Source organism: Puccinia triticina, chromosome 6A, assembly GCF_026914185.1.
Source record: "Puccinia triticina chromosome 6A, complete sequence".
NCBI classification, from domain to species: domain Eukaryota; kingdom Fungi; phylum Basidiomycota; class Pucciniomycetes; order Pucciniales; family Pucciniaceae; genus Puccinia; species Puccinia triticina.
The window spans coordinates 5,042,750-5,063,106 of NC_070563.1; the positions used below are offsets into that span (position 1 = coordinate 5,042,750).

General features: G+C 49.2%; 2 protein-coding genes across 2 annotated transcripts; both read left to right on the forward strand.

Annotated features, from left to right (window-relative positions):
* Window positions 1–3,175: 3,175 nt before the first annotated feature.
* Window positions 3,176–3,673, forward strand: PtA15_6A596 (uncharacterized protein; the record flags this gene model as incomplete). The annotated part of the gene is made up of 1 exon (XM_053170317.1): window positions 3,176–3,673. The coding sequence occupies one exon, from the start codon at window positions 3,176–3,178 to the stop codon at window positions 3,671–3,673; it is 498 nt and encodes a 165-aa protein (XP_053021521.1).
* Window positions 3,674–10,330: 6,657 nt separating this feature from the next.
* On the forward strand, window positions 10,331–20,276 carry PtA15_6A597 (uncharacterized protein; the record flags this gene model as incomplete). The annotated part of the gene is made up of 4 exons (XM_053170318.1): window positions 10,331–10,706; window positions 19,627–19,722; window positions 19,813–19,914; window positions 20,011–20,276. 4 exons carry the CDS (start codon window positions 10,331–10,333, stop codon window positions 20,274–20,276), a joined length of 840 nt encoding a protein of 279 aa, XP_053021522.1.
* Between the last annotated feature and the right edge of the window lie 81 nt (window positions 20,277–20,357).

Consider the following 20,357-nt stretch of genomic DNA (forward strand, 5'->3'; position numbering starts at 1 on the left):
GCTTGTCTTTTTTTCTTGTTTTCCTGAAAATGTTGCCGATGTGCAATTCCTTTGCTGGAACATCATAGGTATGGGGCTCCACTTTTTCCATGGGATTGACAATCAAGAGCTATCAAAAGAGAAAGAATGCACACAATCCGATCTGTATAGCTGTCAGACAGAAATCTTCGTGTGCTACCACTCGAAACAACTTCATCAGGATTGATTGGAAATGTACACATGCTAGCTGGCATATCATCTGGACCTCTTTGTCGGCGTAATTGAATGTCCACGAAAATTTCCTTTGGGACCAGGTTCCAATTAAAAAGATGTATGCAATGGCTTTGAGAGCAATTTTAACTCTGAACAAAAACCCTTTTTACATATAATTGGCACAAAACATTGATCAGCTTTTCTTGATCATTGGGACAATCAAAATTGATTGCTAACAGCCTATATCCGTCTCGTTCTTCTCAGGCAATTCATTTTTCATGACCACACCGAGATTGGAGCAGTTTTTGGGCGTTTTATTTGAGCAGAGGGGAATCGAGCTAGTACCATTTGGGATCGTATCAAGGTTGCATCTACCATTGTCAAAACGTCGGAATGCAAATTTATCGACTGATTCACCTGCAACAGGTATCTGGTCAGCCCAAAGTAAAGGTATCATTTCAAGTTTGGTACTTCTTACCATCAAGCTTGTGTGCAGGGCAATGCGGCTGGCAGTGCGCATGGATTTTTCTGTTCAGCGTATGGCTTTTGATTCGATGATAGCTAAGACGGCAGTGTTCGTCACATGGTTTCTTGTTGTACTTTGTATTGTTGCAAGTGGGTAGATGCGGACAAGCATAGAAGGTTGTCATCTTGAAGAGACGATGCGAAGAGGGGCTGGAAATAGTCTTGGAAAGTGAGCAGGGGCTGGAAAATTTCTTGCCGGGTGAGCTACAGAGGGATTGGAAGTAGTCTTGCCTAGTGAGCTATCAAACAGCTTGCAGCACCCGGATGCCTTTTGATACCTTTATACGCTTGTGCGCCTGATACATAGAGGACCCTGGAAACCCCCTATAAATGGGGGGTAATGTAAAATCCAGAATTTTGCCAAAATTCATACATTTTTTGACTTGATTCATACACGTTTCATGCCTACACTCAGGGGATTTTCCAGTTTTTCATACATTCTTAATGCCTACCATTGCTGCCGAGGTGGGGGGGGGGGGGGGGGGGGGGGGGTGGCGTAAAAGAATAAAATCTTGGGGGCACCAAGCTGAGGGACCAAAAGTAAGGGCCTGTGCTTCAATTTTGCAAAATTTCCACTTTTCTTGTCCTCTATGCAAAAAAAGAAAACAATAGGAGGGTTCAATTGTTGAAATTCTTCACTTTTGGGCTCAAGAATGCCTTCTGGTGATTTTCAGCTTGAGTTTTAAGAAGTATTGAGGGAAATAAAATTGGTAGAATTCAAGGGTGCTGCTGAGGGGGGGAAGGTCCTTTTCTGGTGAACTCTCAAGAATTTCATACATCTTAGTTACTACCCTCCTTTACCCAGGAAAAAATTCATACACTTGAAGTGCTTACCATTGAGGCCCAAAAAGCCCATTCATACTGTTTTTGTGCCTACCATTTTGGGTTTTTGCCAAAAAATTCATACATTTTCATTACCCCCATTTATAGGGGGTTTCCAGGGTCCTATACATAGTCAGTGACCATTGGACTCAGCACGTGTCAGCACTGCAGTGGCTCAGGCAACCGCCATAGCTATGTACATAGGCCACCTATTGTCAGTTATTTGTCTTATGTATGTAAGCTCCGGAAACCACTGATGTTCGACTTCTAATGCTCCGTTCTTCTTATAATCTCCATGACGCTTTTCATGCAGTCCCACTGCCAATTGGCCCAGGCGGCATGGGGCTACTAGCTCGGTGACAATGATGGGTTGCAATGGTCAGCCTTTTACGTTTAGCTTATGTATATCACCCACAGTCTATGATATGTATGCAGCTTTGTGGTCTATGATACGTATGCAATTTTGTGTTGAAGTAAAGGCCTTGTCTTGAAAAACCCTTAGTCTTGAAAAATATGAAATGAGGTGAGACAAAGCAGACACTACATGTTTAATTAGGAATTCTCCAAAAATTTCTTTATTTCTTCCGCAAGCTTCCACATGCTACATCTTTTTTTTCTTCATGCCCAAAGGCAACATCAGTGCCAATATTGATTTGGTGAGTACTGTTATGAGCTTCGCAGACTACTAGTAAAACAAATCTGAAGGGCTGTCTGAATGTAGCCTTCTCGACATGCGGATGCATCTTCAGCAAGCTTGGACTCTGAATTAGATCCTGCATCAAGGAGAAATATGCTACAATTGGGTGATCTCCCGGGACTCGTACGAAGGCTTTTGGCACCCAATGAAAGTCAACATCTCTATCAGCAAACACCAAAGGTGAGCCGCTGCATATTCAAACTCTAAATGGTCAAGATGAAAAGCTAACACAGCATCCACCAAAGTCCCGGACAAAGTCACAGAGGACCAGACCACTCAAACCAATCCTTCTCAAAGAGAAACGGACAGAGACGGTGAGAGTTAGCATTCCCCACCGGCAACAGAAACTACAGGCTTATGTGAAATGTATAATTGCTTTAGGCAACGTCGCATCACTCCTCCGCCGTTTTGCCAAGAGTTAGGGCCCAATTATAAACCAGTTTTGGGATAATTTTGGGATTGTTTTCAAATAAGTTTGAAAGATTGTTTTGCTTACTTTTTCGGAATTGAAAATCTCAAAACAACCCAAACCACCTCGGGGAGGTGGTTTGGGGAAATTTGGATTACCAATACTGTTTTGATAGCAATTACAGCTCAGCAGGCCCGCCATAACACATAAACTTGAGTAACATGTGTATGGCACATAATCATATGTAACGTCTGCCCAGCTGCCCAACCGACATTTTGGTCCCCCTTCCCCCCCGCCAAAGAAAAACCACCGCAATGAATCCTCACGAGGCTCCAATGACGACGCACCACGCATCCCTCCGGACTACTACCGACCCCAGCAGGTTTACCAGGAAAATGAAGATGGATCCTGGCCAGTCGCGTCGGATACCCTTCCCCCGCCTCCCCCCCCCAACATTACCCTTGGCCTCAGTATCATCAGCCAGGCCCTAAGCGCAGTTGATCCCAAGCCACCAACCTCAGTACCCGCCAATGCGACGACCTGCCCAGTCTCAAGCCAATCCCCTGGGAGCCATTGGCCCCGGTCAACTCGGACGCTCCTCGGACATCATCGCCTACGGCACACGCACAGGCACTGTATGTCTCGCAAGTATCCACTGGCAACAGGCCTCAGGCTCCTCGTGCTGCTCCACATCCTCATCGGAGACCGCCGAGGACAAAAGCCGCCCGGGTCTGGCCGTCACGCCCTTGGCCACTTGGAAACGGACCTCCGCAGCCATCTCTTTGCTCGCCTTCGTGGACAACTATCAGGCCCTGCTTGTCGCCACGCCAACGGCCTCCCCTATCTCGTCTCTGTCGCTGCCCAGCCTTGGCTCCTCTGCGAACTCGCTGGCTACAATTGCAAACCCCTCGCATCCATCCAATCCTCTTCTCTCCGCAGCTTGGAAGGATAGAAATGTCTTCATTTGGAATTGGCCCCCTCAATCTTCCTCTCTTCCCAATCCATTACCATCTAAAATCACGACATAACTGCTAAATCTACTCCTTCATGTACCTGTATACTACTACCTCCTGAACCATTATTGATACCAAAAAGAAGTGTCGGTATCTGAGCAGAAAAGGGGTTGTAGGCCTCTAGGCTACACGATTATCATTGGCCCCCTCCCGGTCCCCAGACCCGTTTGACCTTGCCTCTCAGCAGAACCGCACAGCGCACAGCTCTAGAGGCGCAATTGTAGGAGCAGTATTATGGGCCGGATCGACCACCCACAAAAAACTGTCCCCCAGTTGTCTCTTGTTATCTGATGGTGCCTGAAATCCAATTTGAAGACATTTAAGAAACTTTTAGTGCGCACAGGCTGTCCTCGAAATTTGCCCGACCATCAGATGGAAACTATCATCATCATGTTGCTTTTGGCAGAATAGATCATAAGGGTTCTTGTTTGAAAACCAGGAAAACACCGTCTTGAGTATATACCAAGCTTATCAAGTCTGGGATTACTCCAAGACAACAAAATTGTACACCCAGTATATAAAGATAGGGGAGAATGGCATATCTCTTGCATGGGTCCCTCTGGGAGGGTGGCCTGTTAACTCTTTTGTAAGCAAACTTGGTGCACCGGTGTGAGAACTCCTTTGGGACGGGTGGCAGTTCTGCGAGGGGGAAATATCAGTTATAATATTTCAAAGATGTAAGAAGCTATTACAACTGTTACGGGTGGTTTGAAAGACCTGCCCCTCTATGATACTACACAAGAGCTATCACAACAAATTTATTTATTGTTGTGGCAAAACTAATGATAGAGAAAACTATGTGCAGCAGTCTCTTATCAGACCTAGATCAAACTTGAATTCAGCGGAAAGTGGATTTTGTATGGGAAATGGAGTTAGAGTGGTTTTACAGCAGCCTTGAGTCAGATAATGGAAATGAGTCTTTAACATAAGATATGTTTTATATGGTTTTATATGTTTGTGATATGAAAGGTGGAGATAAACTGATACAAAACTTGTGAGAGAACTGATGTCATATGTGAACTATTCAAAGTGTCTTTGCCCTCTTCCTTAACCTTCAGTTAAGAGCACAATGGGTTAAGATCACTCTGACTTGTTAAGAGCACAAGTGGGTGATGCTTGCTACTTGACTACTTAGAACTACTCTGAGGCATGAAAGATGTTGATGGGCAACTTGATTGAGATCACACTACTGGATTTTATGTGGATGTGACTAGTAACTCTGAGTGAGATGTGTGTTCTGGTTAGGATTGCCTGAGTGGCATGCCGAAAACTGAGGAGGGAAAATCTCCTCCTTTTATAGTAAAATGTGAGGGATTTTTGCTGGTGGGGATCCTTGTGAGGGATTTTTGCTGGTGTGACCACCACACAGGTGTCCATGTGGTGATGGTATCCACGTGGTTGTGGTGGTGGTGTCCATATGGTACCCACGTGGTTGTGGTTGTGGTGTCCATGTGGTGTCCACGTGGTGGTGTCCATGGCGCCTACACAATTATGGAGGTGTCCACAGGTGGAGCCATGCTGTGGTACGTGGGTGGAGACAAACAACAACCCTGGAGGTGTCCACAGTTGGAACCATGCTGTGGTGCGTGGGTGGAGCCAAACAACAATCATTGAGTTGTCCACAGGTGAAACCATGCCATGGGAAGAGCCAAACCACGCCACTACATACACTACAAATATGTCCTTGAGTCTAATTCTATAATATGTACTATCAAAATATCTCTACAGTATGTAATTATGCTTATGAACACAGTATAATACTAGTAACTTTTGACTGAGTGCAGCTAGCCTAGTGGTTCCAGTGAGTGACTAGGGGTTATATGACCTGTAGAATCCAATTATGCAATAATACATCTAGAAATATGTCTCCTTCTCAATAGTAAACTGTGACTTTATGTGATTTGATACTTGAAACACATTTGGCACACCACACCGGTTCAGACAAAAATTGACCCCCCGGGATAGAGACCCTGCGGGTAGTAAGCCTTAATGAGGGGCTTGGTCAAGCTTGTTTGGAAAGCTCCCTCCGGGCCGCAGCCTCCTCGGGAGTTGAGTTGATAGAAGGAGGAATCATTCTGTGGTTGGAGGTAGGACGTTGTTGGTGGTAGGACGTTGGAGGTTGGTCAGGAAAACGGCGCAACCTTTGGTAGTGTGAGGCTCACGTTCAGTTGCGCCGGAAATTCATCCAGCATGGTGGTGGGTTTATAATTTACACTTGGTTTGAAACAGGTTGGAAACTGTTTTGACCCCTGTATCTGCACCACCAAGATAACTTTTTTTGATTTCAAACTTATTTGAAAACAATCCCAAAATTATCCCAAAACTGGTTTATAATTGGGCCCTTAAACTACTGGGTCTTAAAGATCAAAAGCGCATCAACAGTAAGGACTTCGTGCGCTGAGTAGCAGAGAATTAAGGACATACACACCCGGATGAATCGGGCAAAGCTGCGGCGCCATGAGGACGCCAGGGCCGTACAGGCGCCCAGTGGGTGTTACATGACACCATCTTGACCCGGAGTCCAGCTTGGCGTCACTGTGATAGGGGGTGGGGCGCCTAAGGCCAGGTGGCGTCAGGACCCACCCCAGTTTGCTGTATGCCAATCTGGGCGCCTGCCGGTCGTCCGTCCCGCAGGCCAACCTGTTGGGATGGTCGGGCAGGCGTTCATCACCTGCGCAGCCGTGGCGCCACCAGGGGGCGCCACCGGGTCGGCCGGGTCAGGTAGGCGGCACGCAAGGTCCACATCAGGGGGCCGCCCCCACACGGCCTGGGTGGCAACCCACTGAGGCGTCTGGCCCCACCGCGCGGGCGAGGCGGTCTCTTGGCGACCTGATGACACTGGCCATTGACCTGAGCATGCCCGCCGTTTCAGTCCGGCAACCGCTTACAGGCTATGAGACCGTATGAGACCGTACTTGGGACAAAACATCCCCTGCGGTGCAGCTCCCTTGGCAGGGACCTGGCCTCGACATATTGGGGTGTTGCAGTACACCTCAATTCCTTGGAGAGAACCGGAGCGCAGCAAGGTCACGTGGTCCATGGATGAGACGTGGAGCGACAGATCTTGCGTTGCGTCGCGGCCCCCTAGGCCCCAGAGGCACCAAGCCTCGGAGACGAGGACTAGGGGCCCAAGCCTCAGCCCATGTTTCTGACAACAGGCGAGACGGTGTTTGTAAGGGTTCTATGAACCCTCACTGGTGACAACGACAAAATGGCACGGGAGCAAGGCGAAAGAGCCTTTGGAGTTCTAGTTCCAAACGTGGGGCTATAATTTCAAAGACTAGTCGAGAGAGATTAGATCTCTCTTGGCTAGATACAATCATGAGAAGGGGAGAAAAGGGAAAAAGGAAACAGGGGCTCACCTAGTCGAGAGAGATTAGATCTCTGCTCAACTAGGGAAGCGTGGGCTCGAGTCCAAGTACTCGAGTCCGCGGGGGGTTTGGGGTTAGGTGATCCCATAGCCCCTCGTGTGAAGTCCCAGTGTCGAGGGGGGCTTCACAGTCTCCCCTCCTATAAAAAAAGGGGAGCGATCGGGGAGACGAGTGCGAATGGCAAGGGTGGAGTGAGCGGAAAAGAATCGGGGAAGAGCGCAGCTGTTACTCTTGTGTCCTCGGTAGAACGGAGGCTGTTGTTGATTTGATGGTGTGTCGTAGGTAACCGTGTTTTTGTAGGTGACCATCTCGAATTCGGATGGTGTGTTGATTCGTGGGGGGGGAGGCAGATTGGGGGTTGGGAAAATAGGACAAAGCAGGACGGTGGGGAAGGATGAATGTAATGGAATGGTGATCGGGGGATTCCCGTTGGTCGGTAGACAAAAGGTCGGAGATTGGGGACGACGGTATGAATGGGGTCGCTTACAACCTGTAACAGGGGGTCCGCGTAAGCGTCTTCCTGCGTGAAAGGAATGTAGAGAGCAAGGGGGGATTGATTTCTGGTAGGTTGCGGCGTACTTATTGTCTCCCTCTGTTGCGGCGGGATTGTCCAGAAAGTCCAGAAGGTCCTCCTGGTACGTTGATCGGGAGGCATCGCTCGATTGGATTCCAGCAAGGGAGATTGTTTCTTTCACTATCAGGGGTTCTTCGCTATCGGAGGGTACCGAGTCTTCATTATCTCGTTCAATAAAGACCAATGGGTCATCTCCATACTGTAGAGCTTCGGCTTCCATCTGGCCCTCAATCATTGCAATAGCGGATAAACCAGCTTCATCGAATGCTGGCGCCTTGTTGGATACTGCAGCTACACCTGCTGGATGGCCTGTTGCTTTGCCTGCGGTCGGGGCTGAAGGTCCTTGGGCTGTCTTCCAAGCTCGGGGTGCGATATAGTTACTAGGTTTTGGGGGGGTTACGAAGGAAGGGGGAATAAAGATTCGACGCTCTTGAGGGCCTGGGCAGGCTCCGGCTGGGTTTCCGCAGTGTCCTTTGCAGAAATGACATTTCCCGATCGAGTCGAGGTACAAGAAAAGGCGCCATAAGTAGGCTTCCGGTTCCAGGCGGGCCACTGTGTTGGGACCCGGGCTATTCGAGCTTCGGCTGGCGGTGGGTCTTGTACGGGGTAAGGTGGCATAGAATCCGTTAGTGCGGCTTTCAAAGTCGCTGTAGCTGAAGTTTGCGACCGAGAGTAGTTGAAAGTCCTTGACTTTGGTCTTGAGCGCGTGGGGTAATCCAAACATAACAAATTCAGCGAGATCGAAGTCAGAGATAGAGGCCTTCTCGAAGTTCACTAGGCTTTGGAGAGTGCGTGCGCGTCCCGAGAACTCCATGAATGATTCTGTGTTTGCCATTTCGAGGTGTTGAATTGCTTGACGAAGTTCTGTGCGCCAGTCCTCCGGTAGACAGAATTTGAATAGGCAGGCTTGAAATTCATCCCACGACTTGCCGTTGAATGTGGAAGATACGTTCGAATAATAGGACAATAGGTTCGTCTCTGAGATCAAGGCGCCGAGTATCAATCGTTTGTTGTCTGGGTGGGTGACATTGCGAGTAGAGTAGAAGATTGTAACTCCTTGCATCCAAGTGAGGAAAGGTTCAACTTCCTGGAAAGGGCCCTTGAACTGTGGCCCATCTGAGGTTCGAAAACGCGTGAGATCAATGCGACCATCTGTACGCATGCTTGAATGTTGTGTCGGCTCCTGTCTGTTGGCGCTGTTCACGGCTATCTCTTCCAAAAGGGCAAGCTTCTCGGCGTCTAGCCGGCGTTGTTCAACCATCCTTTCAATGTCCAGTCTGCGCTGCTCGTCCATGGCGGCAATCCGGTCTGCATCAAGGCGGCGGAGCTCCACAAACCGTTTGTTGTCCAATCGCCGTTGCTCCTTGATGGCGGCGATCCGTTCGGCATCACGGCGACGCTGCTCATCAGCTTGCGTTTGGGCTTGTTCGGCTTGGAGTTGGGCTGCTTGGAATTGCACTGCCGTGTTCTTCTGAATGGTCAAGAGTGTTTTGAAGCAGTCGGTGATGCTCATTTCACCCTTGGCCTCCTGGTTTGATGAGGTCGAGGGACCAGGTAGGTTTGATTCTTCCGAGTGTTTCATGGTGCTGGGATCGGTCAGGGCGGTCTGTCGAGGAAAGATGTCAGGTAACCTCGGGTCCGCCTGTGGGGCGACTATAGGTAGGCTAGCGTTGTGAGAAGGTGGCGGCGAGCACGGGAGGGGAACGGAGATTGGGTTTGCTGCAGTCAGCGCAGCGTCAAGGCGAGCCCTGCGGCGAGCTGCTTGGAGGATTTCCTTGGGGTCAGTAATGGGCAAGAGGGGTTCGTTGTTTGTGTTACGGGTTGTCATGGGCTTGTTTGGCCACCGAGATAGGAGCAAGAATTTGTTCCAGGGAAGTGCGATGAGTTGGAACGATTCGATGGTCACAATTGACCGGTTGCGAAAACAAGGGGTCACAATTGACCGGCGAGATTCGATGGTCACGATTGACCGGTTGCGAGAACAAGGGGTCACGATTGACCGGCGAGAAACGATTCTGAGGGGGATCCGACTGATCCTGGCTGTTTGCAACGAGAAAAAAAAAGTGTAAGGGTTCTATGAACCCTCACTGGTGACAACGACAAAATGGCACGGGAGCGAGGCAAAAGAGCCTTTGGAGTTCTAGTTCCAAACGTGGGGCTATAATTTCAAAGACTAGTTGAGAGAGATTAGATCTCTCTTGGCTAGATACAATCATGAGAAGGGGAGAAAAGGGAAAAAGGAAACAGGGGCTCACCTAGTCAAGAGAGATTAGATCTCTGCTCAACTAGGGAAGCGTGGGCTCGAGTCCAAGTACTCGAGTCCGCGGGGGGTTTGGGGTTAGGTGATCCCATAGCCCCTCGTGTGAAGTCCCAGTGTCGAGGGGGGCTTCACAGTGTTTTAGGTGGCTTCGGGGCTTCAGAACCAAGCCACCCCCCAACGCCTCAGTAGTTGTAGCTACAGACGGCTAGGACACCCAAGAGGCGTGGAGACACAGCGACGGACCAAGATCTGGGCCCGAATGGGCTAGCCAGCGCACCATAAAAGGCAGAAGCCTTTGGGCACCCGCTCAGCCCCCAGGCACTCTGGTCATTTGTCTACTACCCACTACGTTCTAGTCAGCTTCATAACCTCGACATCATCCTTTTTCCTTTTTCAACGTCCTTTTTCCGACCTTTTTCTTTTTGCACATCTAATTACTTCATTAGACAACAAAACCCCGGAACACGATGACAGACCGACTCTCCGCTTTATCAAACGCTGTGAAAGCCGCTAGCGGGATTCCAGTGGAACCCAACCCAGCAAGCAAAGACTCTACTGTCGAGGGCATGCTAACAACCCAAACGACCAAGGGGAAAGGCTCAGGCTCCCAGGAGCAAGCCAAAACTCAACGGCAAAGCCAAGAGAACCCCAATGTACCCCAGCCATCCAGCAAAGGGAAAACAACCAAAAAATCCGCCCCTCAGACCAGAAGCGCGACAAAGATTGTTGTCGCGAGAGGATCGGCGGAAGGCCTCTCGACCTCAGGGGACAAGGACAAAGGGCAACCCCCCACGGCCGCAGGCAAAGTGCCAAGCACCCTAGCGCTTCTGGGAGACAAAACCAGTAAGCACCTCAATACTAAATACAGCATTGGGGACTACATCACATCTGACATGCCCCCAAACCGCTAAAGTCCCGGAACCCCCAACAGGTCAAAGACAACAGTTCACCGGGAACTTGATCTCGGTGACTGACCGAGCCACCATCATGGCCAAAGCCATGGCAGCCACAAACACCGGCGAAGCGGCCAAGGCCAAGATGCTCTGGGACGTATACCTCTCAATGGCACGAGCGCTACCAGAAGCACCAAACAATCAACCGGCCACATCCGCCAAACGTCCTAGGGAAGACTCCCCCGAGATCCTAGACCTATCAATGGATGACGATGAGCCTCAGGTGATCGGAGGACAAGGCCACGTGGTTAGCAAGAATGATCTTGTCTTTGGTAAGCAACCAAAGAACACACCACGCATACCAAAACCAAAACTCACAACGGCTTTTTCACGATTTACAGCCAGCCAAGAAGTGAATACGCACCGCGATGTGGGCTTCACACCCTACTTTGACAAGAAAATCAAGGAGCTGAGGGGCCCGCTGCCCCTCACCATATTCAATAAGCAATGGCAAGACCGGGCAATCGCGCACTACGCTGAGAAGCGTCCCAAATCCAAAGACAACACGTCAGAAAGCCGACTTCGATACACAGGGTACCCGTACCCTAGTGAATGGACGCAGTCGTTCAGCCAATGGACGACCAACCACCAAGGCTTCCACCAAACACTTCGCGACTTGTAAAACTTCCACACGTTCGCTGGCTGAGTCCTAAAACACAAGAGCCATTGCGACCGCATCATGGCAAAGAACGGCTTCATGGCAGCACTCCGATATGACGTCAATGTCCAATCAACGGTTTTCTCTTACCGAGTCTTAGTGAATGGGAAGCCGGCCGTTGCCGACATCTCTGTTTTCCGGAAAAACATCTTTGAAGATGTCTACGGAGATGCCCAAAACTTCGGAGAGATAGGGATGACGGACAACCCCTATGCCGCCAATGGACAACGAGCGGACTGGGATCCTCTGACCGGCCAACCCAAACAGCTTTCGGGCGGCAGAGGTAACGCCAACAACAACCACAAGAACGGCTACAACCGTCCCTCTGAGGACAACGACCAACCGGGCCCAAGCGGTTTGAAGCCACAAAAGAAAGGAGGCTACCTGGGGAAGAACTTCAATCCAAAGTATAACGAGCAAAATAAGGGGAACGGGGGCAACGGAGAACCTAAGGCACCAGAGGCTACGCCGTAAGCCTCCCAAACTTGACTTGTCTTTCTTTCCCCCCTGTCAAACCCCAACCCAACCTTGACCATTCATGGTTTGCTCTTCACAAATAAACAGGAAATAACGTCAGCCTCTGGAATTTTTAAGCTCATGTTTTCACTGTTTCCTCTCCAAAAAATTTTTTGTTGTGGTCTGCAATTGTACATAGCCAAAGTTACAAGACAACACAGAAATCCAATTCTACATTCTCAAACGCAATAGCTACTGTCCAAGTTTCTGATGATTGGCCTGTGAGAATATCGTGCGAGATGGATATTCCCAAGTGGGAAGAAGCGCTGAACAAGGCGGGCCTGATACCGGAGTATCAAGATGTAATCGAAGGGTTCCGCAACGGCTTCCCGCAAGGCATTCCCCAACACATGTGCAAAAACCTACCGCACTTCACCCCCCCAAACCACGCCTCAGCGCTGCTAGCACGTGATAAGATCAAAGAATTGATCAGGAAGGAAGTGGCGGCAAAACGTATGTTCGGCCCTTTCACACACAATGAAGTCCACAAACATTTCCCCTTTTTCAGGTCAAACCCTCTGGGTGCCGTCATCAACGGCAATGGGTCTCTAAGACCAATAAACGACCTCTCTTTCCCCAGGGACAACCCAGAGATACCCTTGGTAAACTTGTTTGTCAACGCGGACAACTTCCCTACGACATGGGATGACTTCGCAGTGGTGGCGAAATTCTTTCGCGGGAGACAAGAACCCTGCCTACTCGCCCTGTTCGATTGGGAAAAGGCATATCGCCAGATACCAACAGCAGCAGATCAGTGGCCATACCTCCTAGTCCAAGACTTCGAAAACAAACTGTATGTGGACACCCGCATCACCTTTGGAGGAGTAGCGGGCTGCGGTTTGTTTGGCCAACCCGCCGACGCTTGGAAAGAACTAATGTCCAAGGAGTTTGAGCTCATCAAAGTCTTCTGATGGGTCAACAACAACCTTTTTGTCAAGGAAATCAATACCAACGTAGATATGACGCATATTGTCAAGAGATCCGAAGAACTCGGGGTCAAGACCAACATTGAGAAGAACACCAATTTCAAAGCTGAACAAAAATTCATCGGATTTGTCTGGAACGGCGTAGACAAAACCGTTCGCCTCCCCCCAGGGAAACTGCAAGAACGGATCACGCAGATCAGAGAATTCCAGATCGAGGGAAGGAAATACCACTATAACCAACTTGAAGTCCTTGCTGGAAGGCTCAACCACGTATCTTGCATACTCCCCCAACTCAGATGTTATCTTTGCGGACTGTAGGGTTGGCTGAAGGGTTGGCAAAACCACAAAGCCGCACGGAAAGTAACAAAAACCGTCAAAGCCGACCTCAAGCAATGGATGATAACGCTGTGTACATTCAAAGAGACAAGGCTAATCCCCAGCGTAGACCCCACCGACATTGGATGGATCGGAGATGCCTCAACTAGATTTGGGGTAGGAGTACTCATAGACAAACACTGGGCTCGGTTTCAGTTAACGCAAGGCTGGGAAGGAGAACAGAAACCCCGAAGAAACATTGCATGGGTAGAAACTGTTGCGATTCGGATCGGTTTGACTATGTTAGAGAAACTCGGTGTCCAAGCCGGGAATAACCTGATTGTCTGGACAGACAACACCACCGCTGAACTCGCCATTAAAAACCGCAAGTCAAATGATTTCTGGGTGAACGAGGAGTGGAAAAAGATCCAGGCCCTCCTTGTCAAGCTCCAAATAGACCTAACAGCAAAAAGGGTGACCTCTAAGGAGAACAAAGCAGACACATTGTCCAGAGGTGACAGCTCCGGACTCCAACAGTCCCACCTGCTGCCAATTTTACTACCACTAGATCTAGATCCCCTGTTTCTACAAATTTAAAAGATTTACAATTTTGAAACCACAACCTAACCAAACCAAGCTCACGAGACTCAGATCTCAGAGGGAAGAGGAATCTAGACAATTAACCCCAGTTTTTGTTTCTAAAACCAAGGGTCAAACAGCTTTCAAAGAGAATAACACAACGCTCGGCATGACCAGCAGCGGAGTGGGATTGTGTGCAAGGGCTCCTGCCCAGGCCAGAGAGATTTGGGTCTAGCACGGATCCCCCTCCACGCGTGCTCTTTTCTTTTCTTCTGCTCAGGGGGTTTTTTCCCTCCTCTTGAGCCCCCAAGACGCAAAGTAAACTCTTACGCACTCTTGGGGCTCGGGGGACACAAGGTGAAAACTCCCCCCCGACCCACACGCGGCCGTCTTGGGATACCGGTATTGGTATCCAGGACGGCCTAGGACAGTGGTTTAGAGAGTCATCTCGGCACACACATGTCTGAACACGTAAGAAGAAAGAAAAACTATGCATGTCCAAGGTCAAAGACACTTGGCAAGCAACCACCCGGTCCAAACGGGAACGCGCACACAGGCACGCCTATGTGCGCGCCCAAAGTGAGACGGAGGCTCCCGGAGCCTCCTGTCACTACCGTAACCCCTCACTCCCGACAGGTACCAGAAGGGACCCGTCGCGGCAGTGCAAGGAATGGATCGATTCTCTTTCATTGACCACTCCCGCCCTAAAGAACCTGCAACTGTATTTCACGGAATTCAAAACCAGAAACTACAAAACATGATGATGAGAAATAGGCAATAGAAGGAAGAAGTGACAACAAGATAAAGAATAACCAACCCTGATTTGATAAAGATATATATGGGAATAATGGACAACCTGAGAGTAGTGGACAATAAGAGGACAAGACTAAGATAGAAATGAGGTTAGTTGGGATTATGAGGAGAGGATCAATGAGGATGGGAACAAACCAAGTGAAGAGAGAATCTGATCGGGAAGACAAGAAGGGAAGCGAGGTGATACGCGTATGAGAAGGATAGCTAATTAATTGAAGAGATGATCAGTGAGAATCGAGGAGATGTTCTGAGTTGCTTCGGTGCCTTCTCACCAAGTTGGATACTTGAAGAGTTGAGCGCCGTCGAAAGATATTGGCGATTGAGCAGGAAGCGCCGTCTTGAGTTAAATTGGCGAGAACAGATTTCAAATCTTGCTGAAGCTGATTGAGTCTGAGAGATCGAAGAAAATTTGAGCTTCAATGATGAAAAGGTCCCGAATGAGTGAGAGAGATGGAAGAGGGGTTCAACCGGTTAGGTTTGTCTTGATGAGATCAAGTGTCTTGATGTTTTGGACTTTTTCCTCACACGATGCGCTACCGCGTGTGCAGCGCGAGTTTCAACACGCCCTCCATCCTTCACCTCCACAACCTTCCCCAAACACGCAACTGAATATGAACCCCGACAAAGACTTCACCTACCCTGACAACGTCTGCCGCTGCAAGCTCTGTCCCCTGGCAAGGGGGACGAAGCATTGGAGTTGCCATATCCGTGGATCTCAGGTCGAATCAAAGGCCGTCAATCAAAGTCACGTCCGCGGCCTTGGGTGGGGAAAATGGACTTGGTGCCCGCATCAGACACACCGATCTCATGGGCCGGGCCTCCTCGGGCCAGACGCCGCATTCACGGGCGGGGTCACCCGGCCCGACTCGGTTGGGGGGCGTGGCCCAAGTTCATTTGGCCCGCAGCCGCACCCGAATTAGGGCCACGTGCGCAGCTATTGACGCAGCCTCAACAGCCACTTAGGGTACCGCCCCTCGGGGCCCCAACCCTTAAGTAGAGACTATAGAGCCCCCAGCATGGCGAATAGTAGGAGACCAGTTCCCACGCCACCCCAACCATTGGAACCCACCGGACCTTGCCGTCACCTGCCGTCACCACCACCCCATCCCCTTGGCTCCCTCCTTCAGCCCCAGCCCTACTTGTTGTTTGCGCCCATGATTTCTACGCCAAACCCGACCGGGCGTTGGCCCGGGACCCCCAGCGACAACAGTAAGTTCCTCCGAGCTACCACAACCCCCCCCCCCCAGCACCCTTATTTTGCCAGCCCTGGACCATTGCTGACATAGTTGACGATGATCGCCCTGCCCAGCGCGCCCGCGGCGAGGCAACCCCCCCCCCCCCCTCCCACACGAGCCTGGTTTAACACTTTTGCCCACTTCAACCAAGCAAGGGCCAACCAGGGGGACAACCTGCCAGACTTAGCACCCCAGCCGGTAGTTCTGACTCCGACACAGTAGATGTACACCAATCTCGGTGTCACACCTATCCAAGCAGAGCTAGCGGCCAGAATTGAGATGGTGCGTCATCGTCTGTCCCCCTCATGCCCCCGCCCCCATCACCCAAAGGGCCGCCACTTACACCTGACCGCCAATGCCGTTAATGGCCTGAGCCCCCTGTTCCATTGGACCTTGTTCCCTACAACCCCCCCACTGCAAGTTGTTCTCCATGTTATCCTCCCTACCTACACAATCTTATCCAAGTTGTTCCCTATGTTATCCTCCCTACGTACCCCATCTTAGCCCAGAAATGAAATGTATGGCCCAATGCCCATACTCTCGGGCCCCCAGCGGGCCCGTTTCCACCTCGATATCCCTCTCTGCTGGCTCAGTATTGGATTAAGATCTGCCCCCCCCCCCTTCTCCTGCAATGTCTTATTGGACCCCAGGCAAGGAGGGACCCTCGGTGTTGTGATTGCGCCGCCTGAGAGATACATAGTTGCCCCAACCTCATGGCCCCATGGATTTGGTGGCCGCAGGCGTTGCTGTGCGCCCCACGCTACCCATGTTGACCACCATGAAGGCCTAGCGTTGGCCACCCGGCGTTGCTCCTTACGCCCTCAATGATGGCCTAGCCACGCCCGCGCGGCGTAGCGGCGCTCGATCAGAAAGATGCCACGATGGCGGCATCCGACCGGCCACCTGGGCTTCCCAGGGGACGGCTCAGGTAGTCATACCCTGACAACACGCCGAGGGACCGCATGCCGCCCATACGGGCGTCGTTAGGAGGGCCAAACCCCTCGCCTAGCGCCCGCCATCGCCCGCGCCAACCTGACCTGCTTCCCCGGTATGTCAAGTTGACGCCCCCCCCGGCCTAGGCGTCATGTGGTCGATTCAGGTTGGCGCCAACCAGAACGAACGTATGGCGTGGGGCCTGTATGTCAATTTAATATCCTGGGGAGCCATGCCCAGCTGGCGTTCCCCCCTTGCGGGGCGCAGGTGGCGCCCCTGGCTGCGTTAAGTGGGCGCCCCGATGGTCCGGGTGTGTACAACTAAAGAGCAAAACAATGTTTCTTTGACTGACGCAGGTCAATCATCTAGATTATTGTTTCGCTCCGTTGTTCATTTCTATTCTCATCATCTTCAGAGAGCGGCCCAAACTCCTGCTCTTAGGTAAATCACCCCAGCTCTTAATAGTTTTGTCTCTCCTTAAAAGTTGTTTCCCACAAGCTAGAGTCTAACATCAAGAAATACAAATCTTAGTCTCTTGAAATCTTTCAGAACCGCAGGACAGCAGCTTTTTGTGCAGACACGTTCAACAAAGCGGTTCAGGCTTATGACAAAATGTCTTTCTTTCGTTCCGATTACGACTTCAACAATATTGGCCTCAGAAGAGTTGATATTCTGATCAAAAAAAATCTTGACTACCGTTGTAGGACTCCAGAGATGGATGGGTAATTGAAGTTCCTTTGAGGGGGAAATAAATTGTATGAATAGTTTGAAAGGCTATTACAATCTACGGGTGGTTTGAAAGACCTGCCCCACTAATAGTACTATGCAAATAACCAAGAGTCTTGTAATCAATATTTAAAAAAATGTGGCAGATTCCAAGATAGCTCTTACTTTTATATAGTAATCTCTATCAGACCTAAATACCTAATTCAATGTGTTTTTAGACCGGTTATAACTAAGGATAACGTGGTTTGTTATGGTGAAGTTCCTCTACTGTTGTTGATGTTATAATTTGTACTACTACTTCTACTTCTACTACTACTACTAATATGCTAATAAGGAGAATGGGTTGTTGGTTGGTTGGTTGGTTGGTTGGTTGTTGGTTGTTTGTTGGTTTGTTGTTGGTTGGTTGGTTGGTTGTTGATTCAACTACTGTACTAACACTCTACTGACTGACTGACTCTACGGTACTCAAGACTACTACTGCTAAACTACCATATGTGACCAATCCTCTATAGGTTGATGGTGAAAAGAGAAATTATCACTTTTTTGGTGACCAGATATCCCAATAGGGATATCTTGTAAAAAATTTGGGACATTTGGGATATTTGGTAAATTTTGACTTTTTTTTTTTTTTTTTTTTTTGGGTGGGCATCAGCTTGAGAAGCTGTCATCTATATACATACACCATGAGGAGTGTAGGATAGCTAATAAAGATTTAAATATTTACATGTATTCATCTTATCAGTGGATCCTGCTTAAACCAAGAATTCCAAGCAATCAGGACTGTTGTTTGTCTTTTCATGATTGAAGGGTACAGATAATGGTTTATTGTACATGCTCTGCATGATTGATACAAGGAGAAAAATACTCGTGTAGAGCCATGGTTAATGCTCAGCATGATTGATACAAAGAGCTTGAAGGGTCGGACCGGTAGGAGGATAATGCGATGAGGGGCGGGCTCAATAGTGTGTATGGAGAGGATATGGGGCGTGTTGGGGGTTGTTCCGTAGTGCTGAGGATGAGAGTGTGCTGAACGAAGCGCAGCATTTTTAAGGAGGGGACGACAGGGGGATATGTTTCTTGTTGGTAAGGGGACAATCTACTTGAGCAAGGGCTGAGCTTTGGAGGTTGGTGTCTGATCTTCCTGGGGCACTGAAGGCTCTGATGTAAAAAAAATGGCCCCGACGGGTAATATTTAGTGGACACGCAAACTGATGGAGAGCCGAATGGCAGAAAGGTTGTACGGAGGAGACGCCAAAGGTGTCTATTAGAATACCTCCGCTGAAGGTGAATGCACGTATACAGACAATCGTCCACACGGTCGTAGAGACAGAACCTAAGAATTAACAATACCAAAGCCAAGGAGAGTTAGATGATCAGTCAAAGGAACCAGGAAAGAAAAAAGCAAAAGGGAGACGGAGGAGAGGTTACCATAAGGTGCGGAAGGAAAGCTGAGGCATAAGGTGCGGAAGGAAAGCTGAGGATCCAGACGATCGGCACCCGGAACCAGTCTTGAGGTAGGAAGAAGACCGGCGAGCGACGGTACCATGAGATGAGTACAAACTGGAACCGCTAGTGAATGTCCACAAGAGACTGGAGAAGAGCGCGGCGAATTGGATCTTGGCTGAAGAAACCTTTTTTATCTGCCGAGACCATCCGGATATCCAAGCAAGAGTCAACAAGTAAAAAAAAAAAAAACAGAAATTCTACATGATGGTTGGGCATCGGCGGAGGAGGCGCTTTCCGTCCGGAGTTTCCTGATCTGGCCGTCGTTGAGCAGAGACGTGGCGCCACCATACGGTCAAACACTAATGCAGAATATTGAAGAATTGTACAGTATGTAGAATGCCGCAATTAGCAACTCAGCTCACTTCATATTATGTATTTAAATATGTACATATCCACCTTATCGGTGTCCTGGTGGCCCCCAAGAGCCCCCAAGGCTCATCATCTTTCACCAAAAATTGCATTACATAACCTCATTTACGGATATGTCTATGATAATAAAATTCAAGGCGGATCGCGAAATCTACTTATTAGGCCCGTTGGCTCTGCTCAATCACGATATAATTAGCCGGCACTTAACTCGCAACGTTGTTGCTTCGATTATAGATCAGCTTCCGGAATTCTTCCACTCTGTAGCAACTGAGACCGAAATCTTGAGGAACAAAAGACAAATCTGCCATGCCCTTTGCATCTGCGACAATGGTATGTTTTCTTTCTCGGACTATCAAATATTCAAAACAACATACCCAAAGCCAACAATATAAACTTCCTTAATGTCATACCGCATGAAAGGCGCCGTGAACAACGCAAAACTTTGGTTAACCGAATTGGAAAAAAGTTATTTGATGGAATTGGTCGACCAAGCATTGAGCAATCTGGGTGTGAAGATAACAGGTGTGTGTTGTTTAGCCGATTTCTCTCTTGATCCTTGATTGGCGTACATGGGGCTGATTTTGTTGCATCTCACCACCTAATCTTTTCATGACACAGATCATGTCACAGGATCCAAGGGCAACAAAGGTGTCTTATTAAGTCAACGCGAGCATGACGGAATCATTCAAAAACTAAGAAATCCCAATATCCCTCTGTCGGTTGGTCAAGACCTGGTAGTGCGAGGGTGCATTGAATTGGTCTCCCTCCTGCATGGTGAATCCAGTCACAAGCTCGAGTTTGGTTTTTATCAAGGCCCAAGTGGGTTGTTTGTTGCCAAGGACCAAATTTCAAAAATTCACATAAGATCTTGGCTTGAGTTGTAATAAGAATAATCACCAGCTATTAATCTACAGCGCTTCTTATTTGTAACGGAGATTTGAGCCTTCCTTTTCTCCAATTAAGAT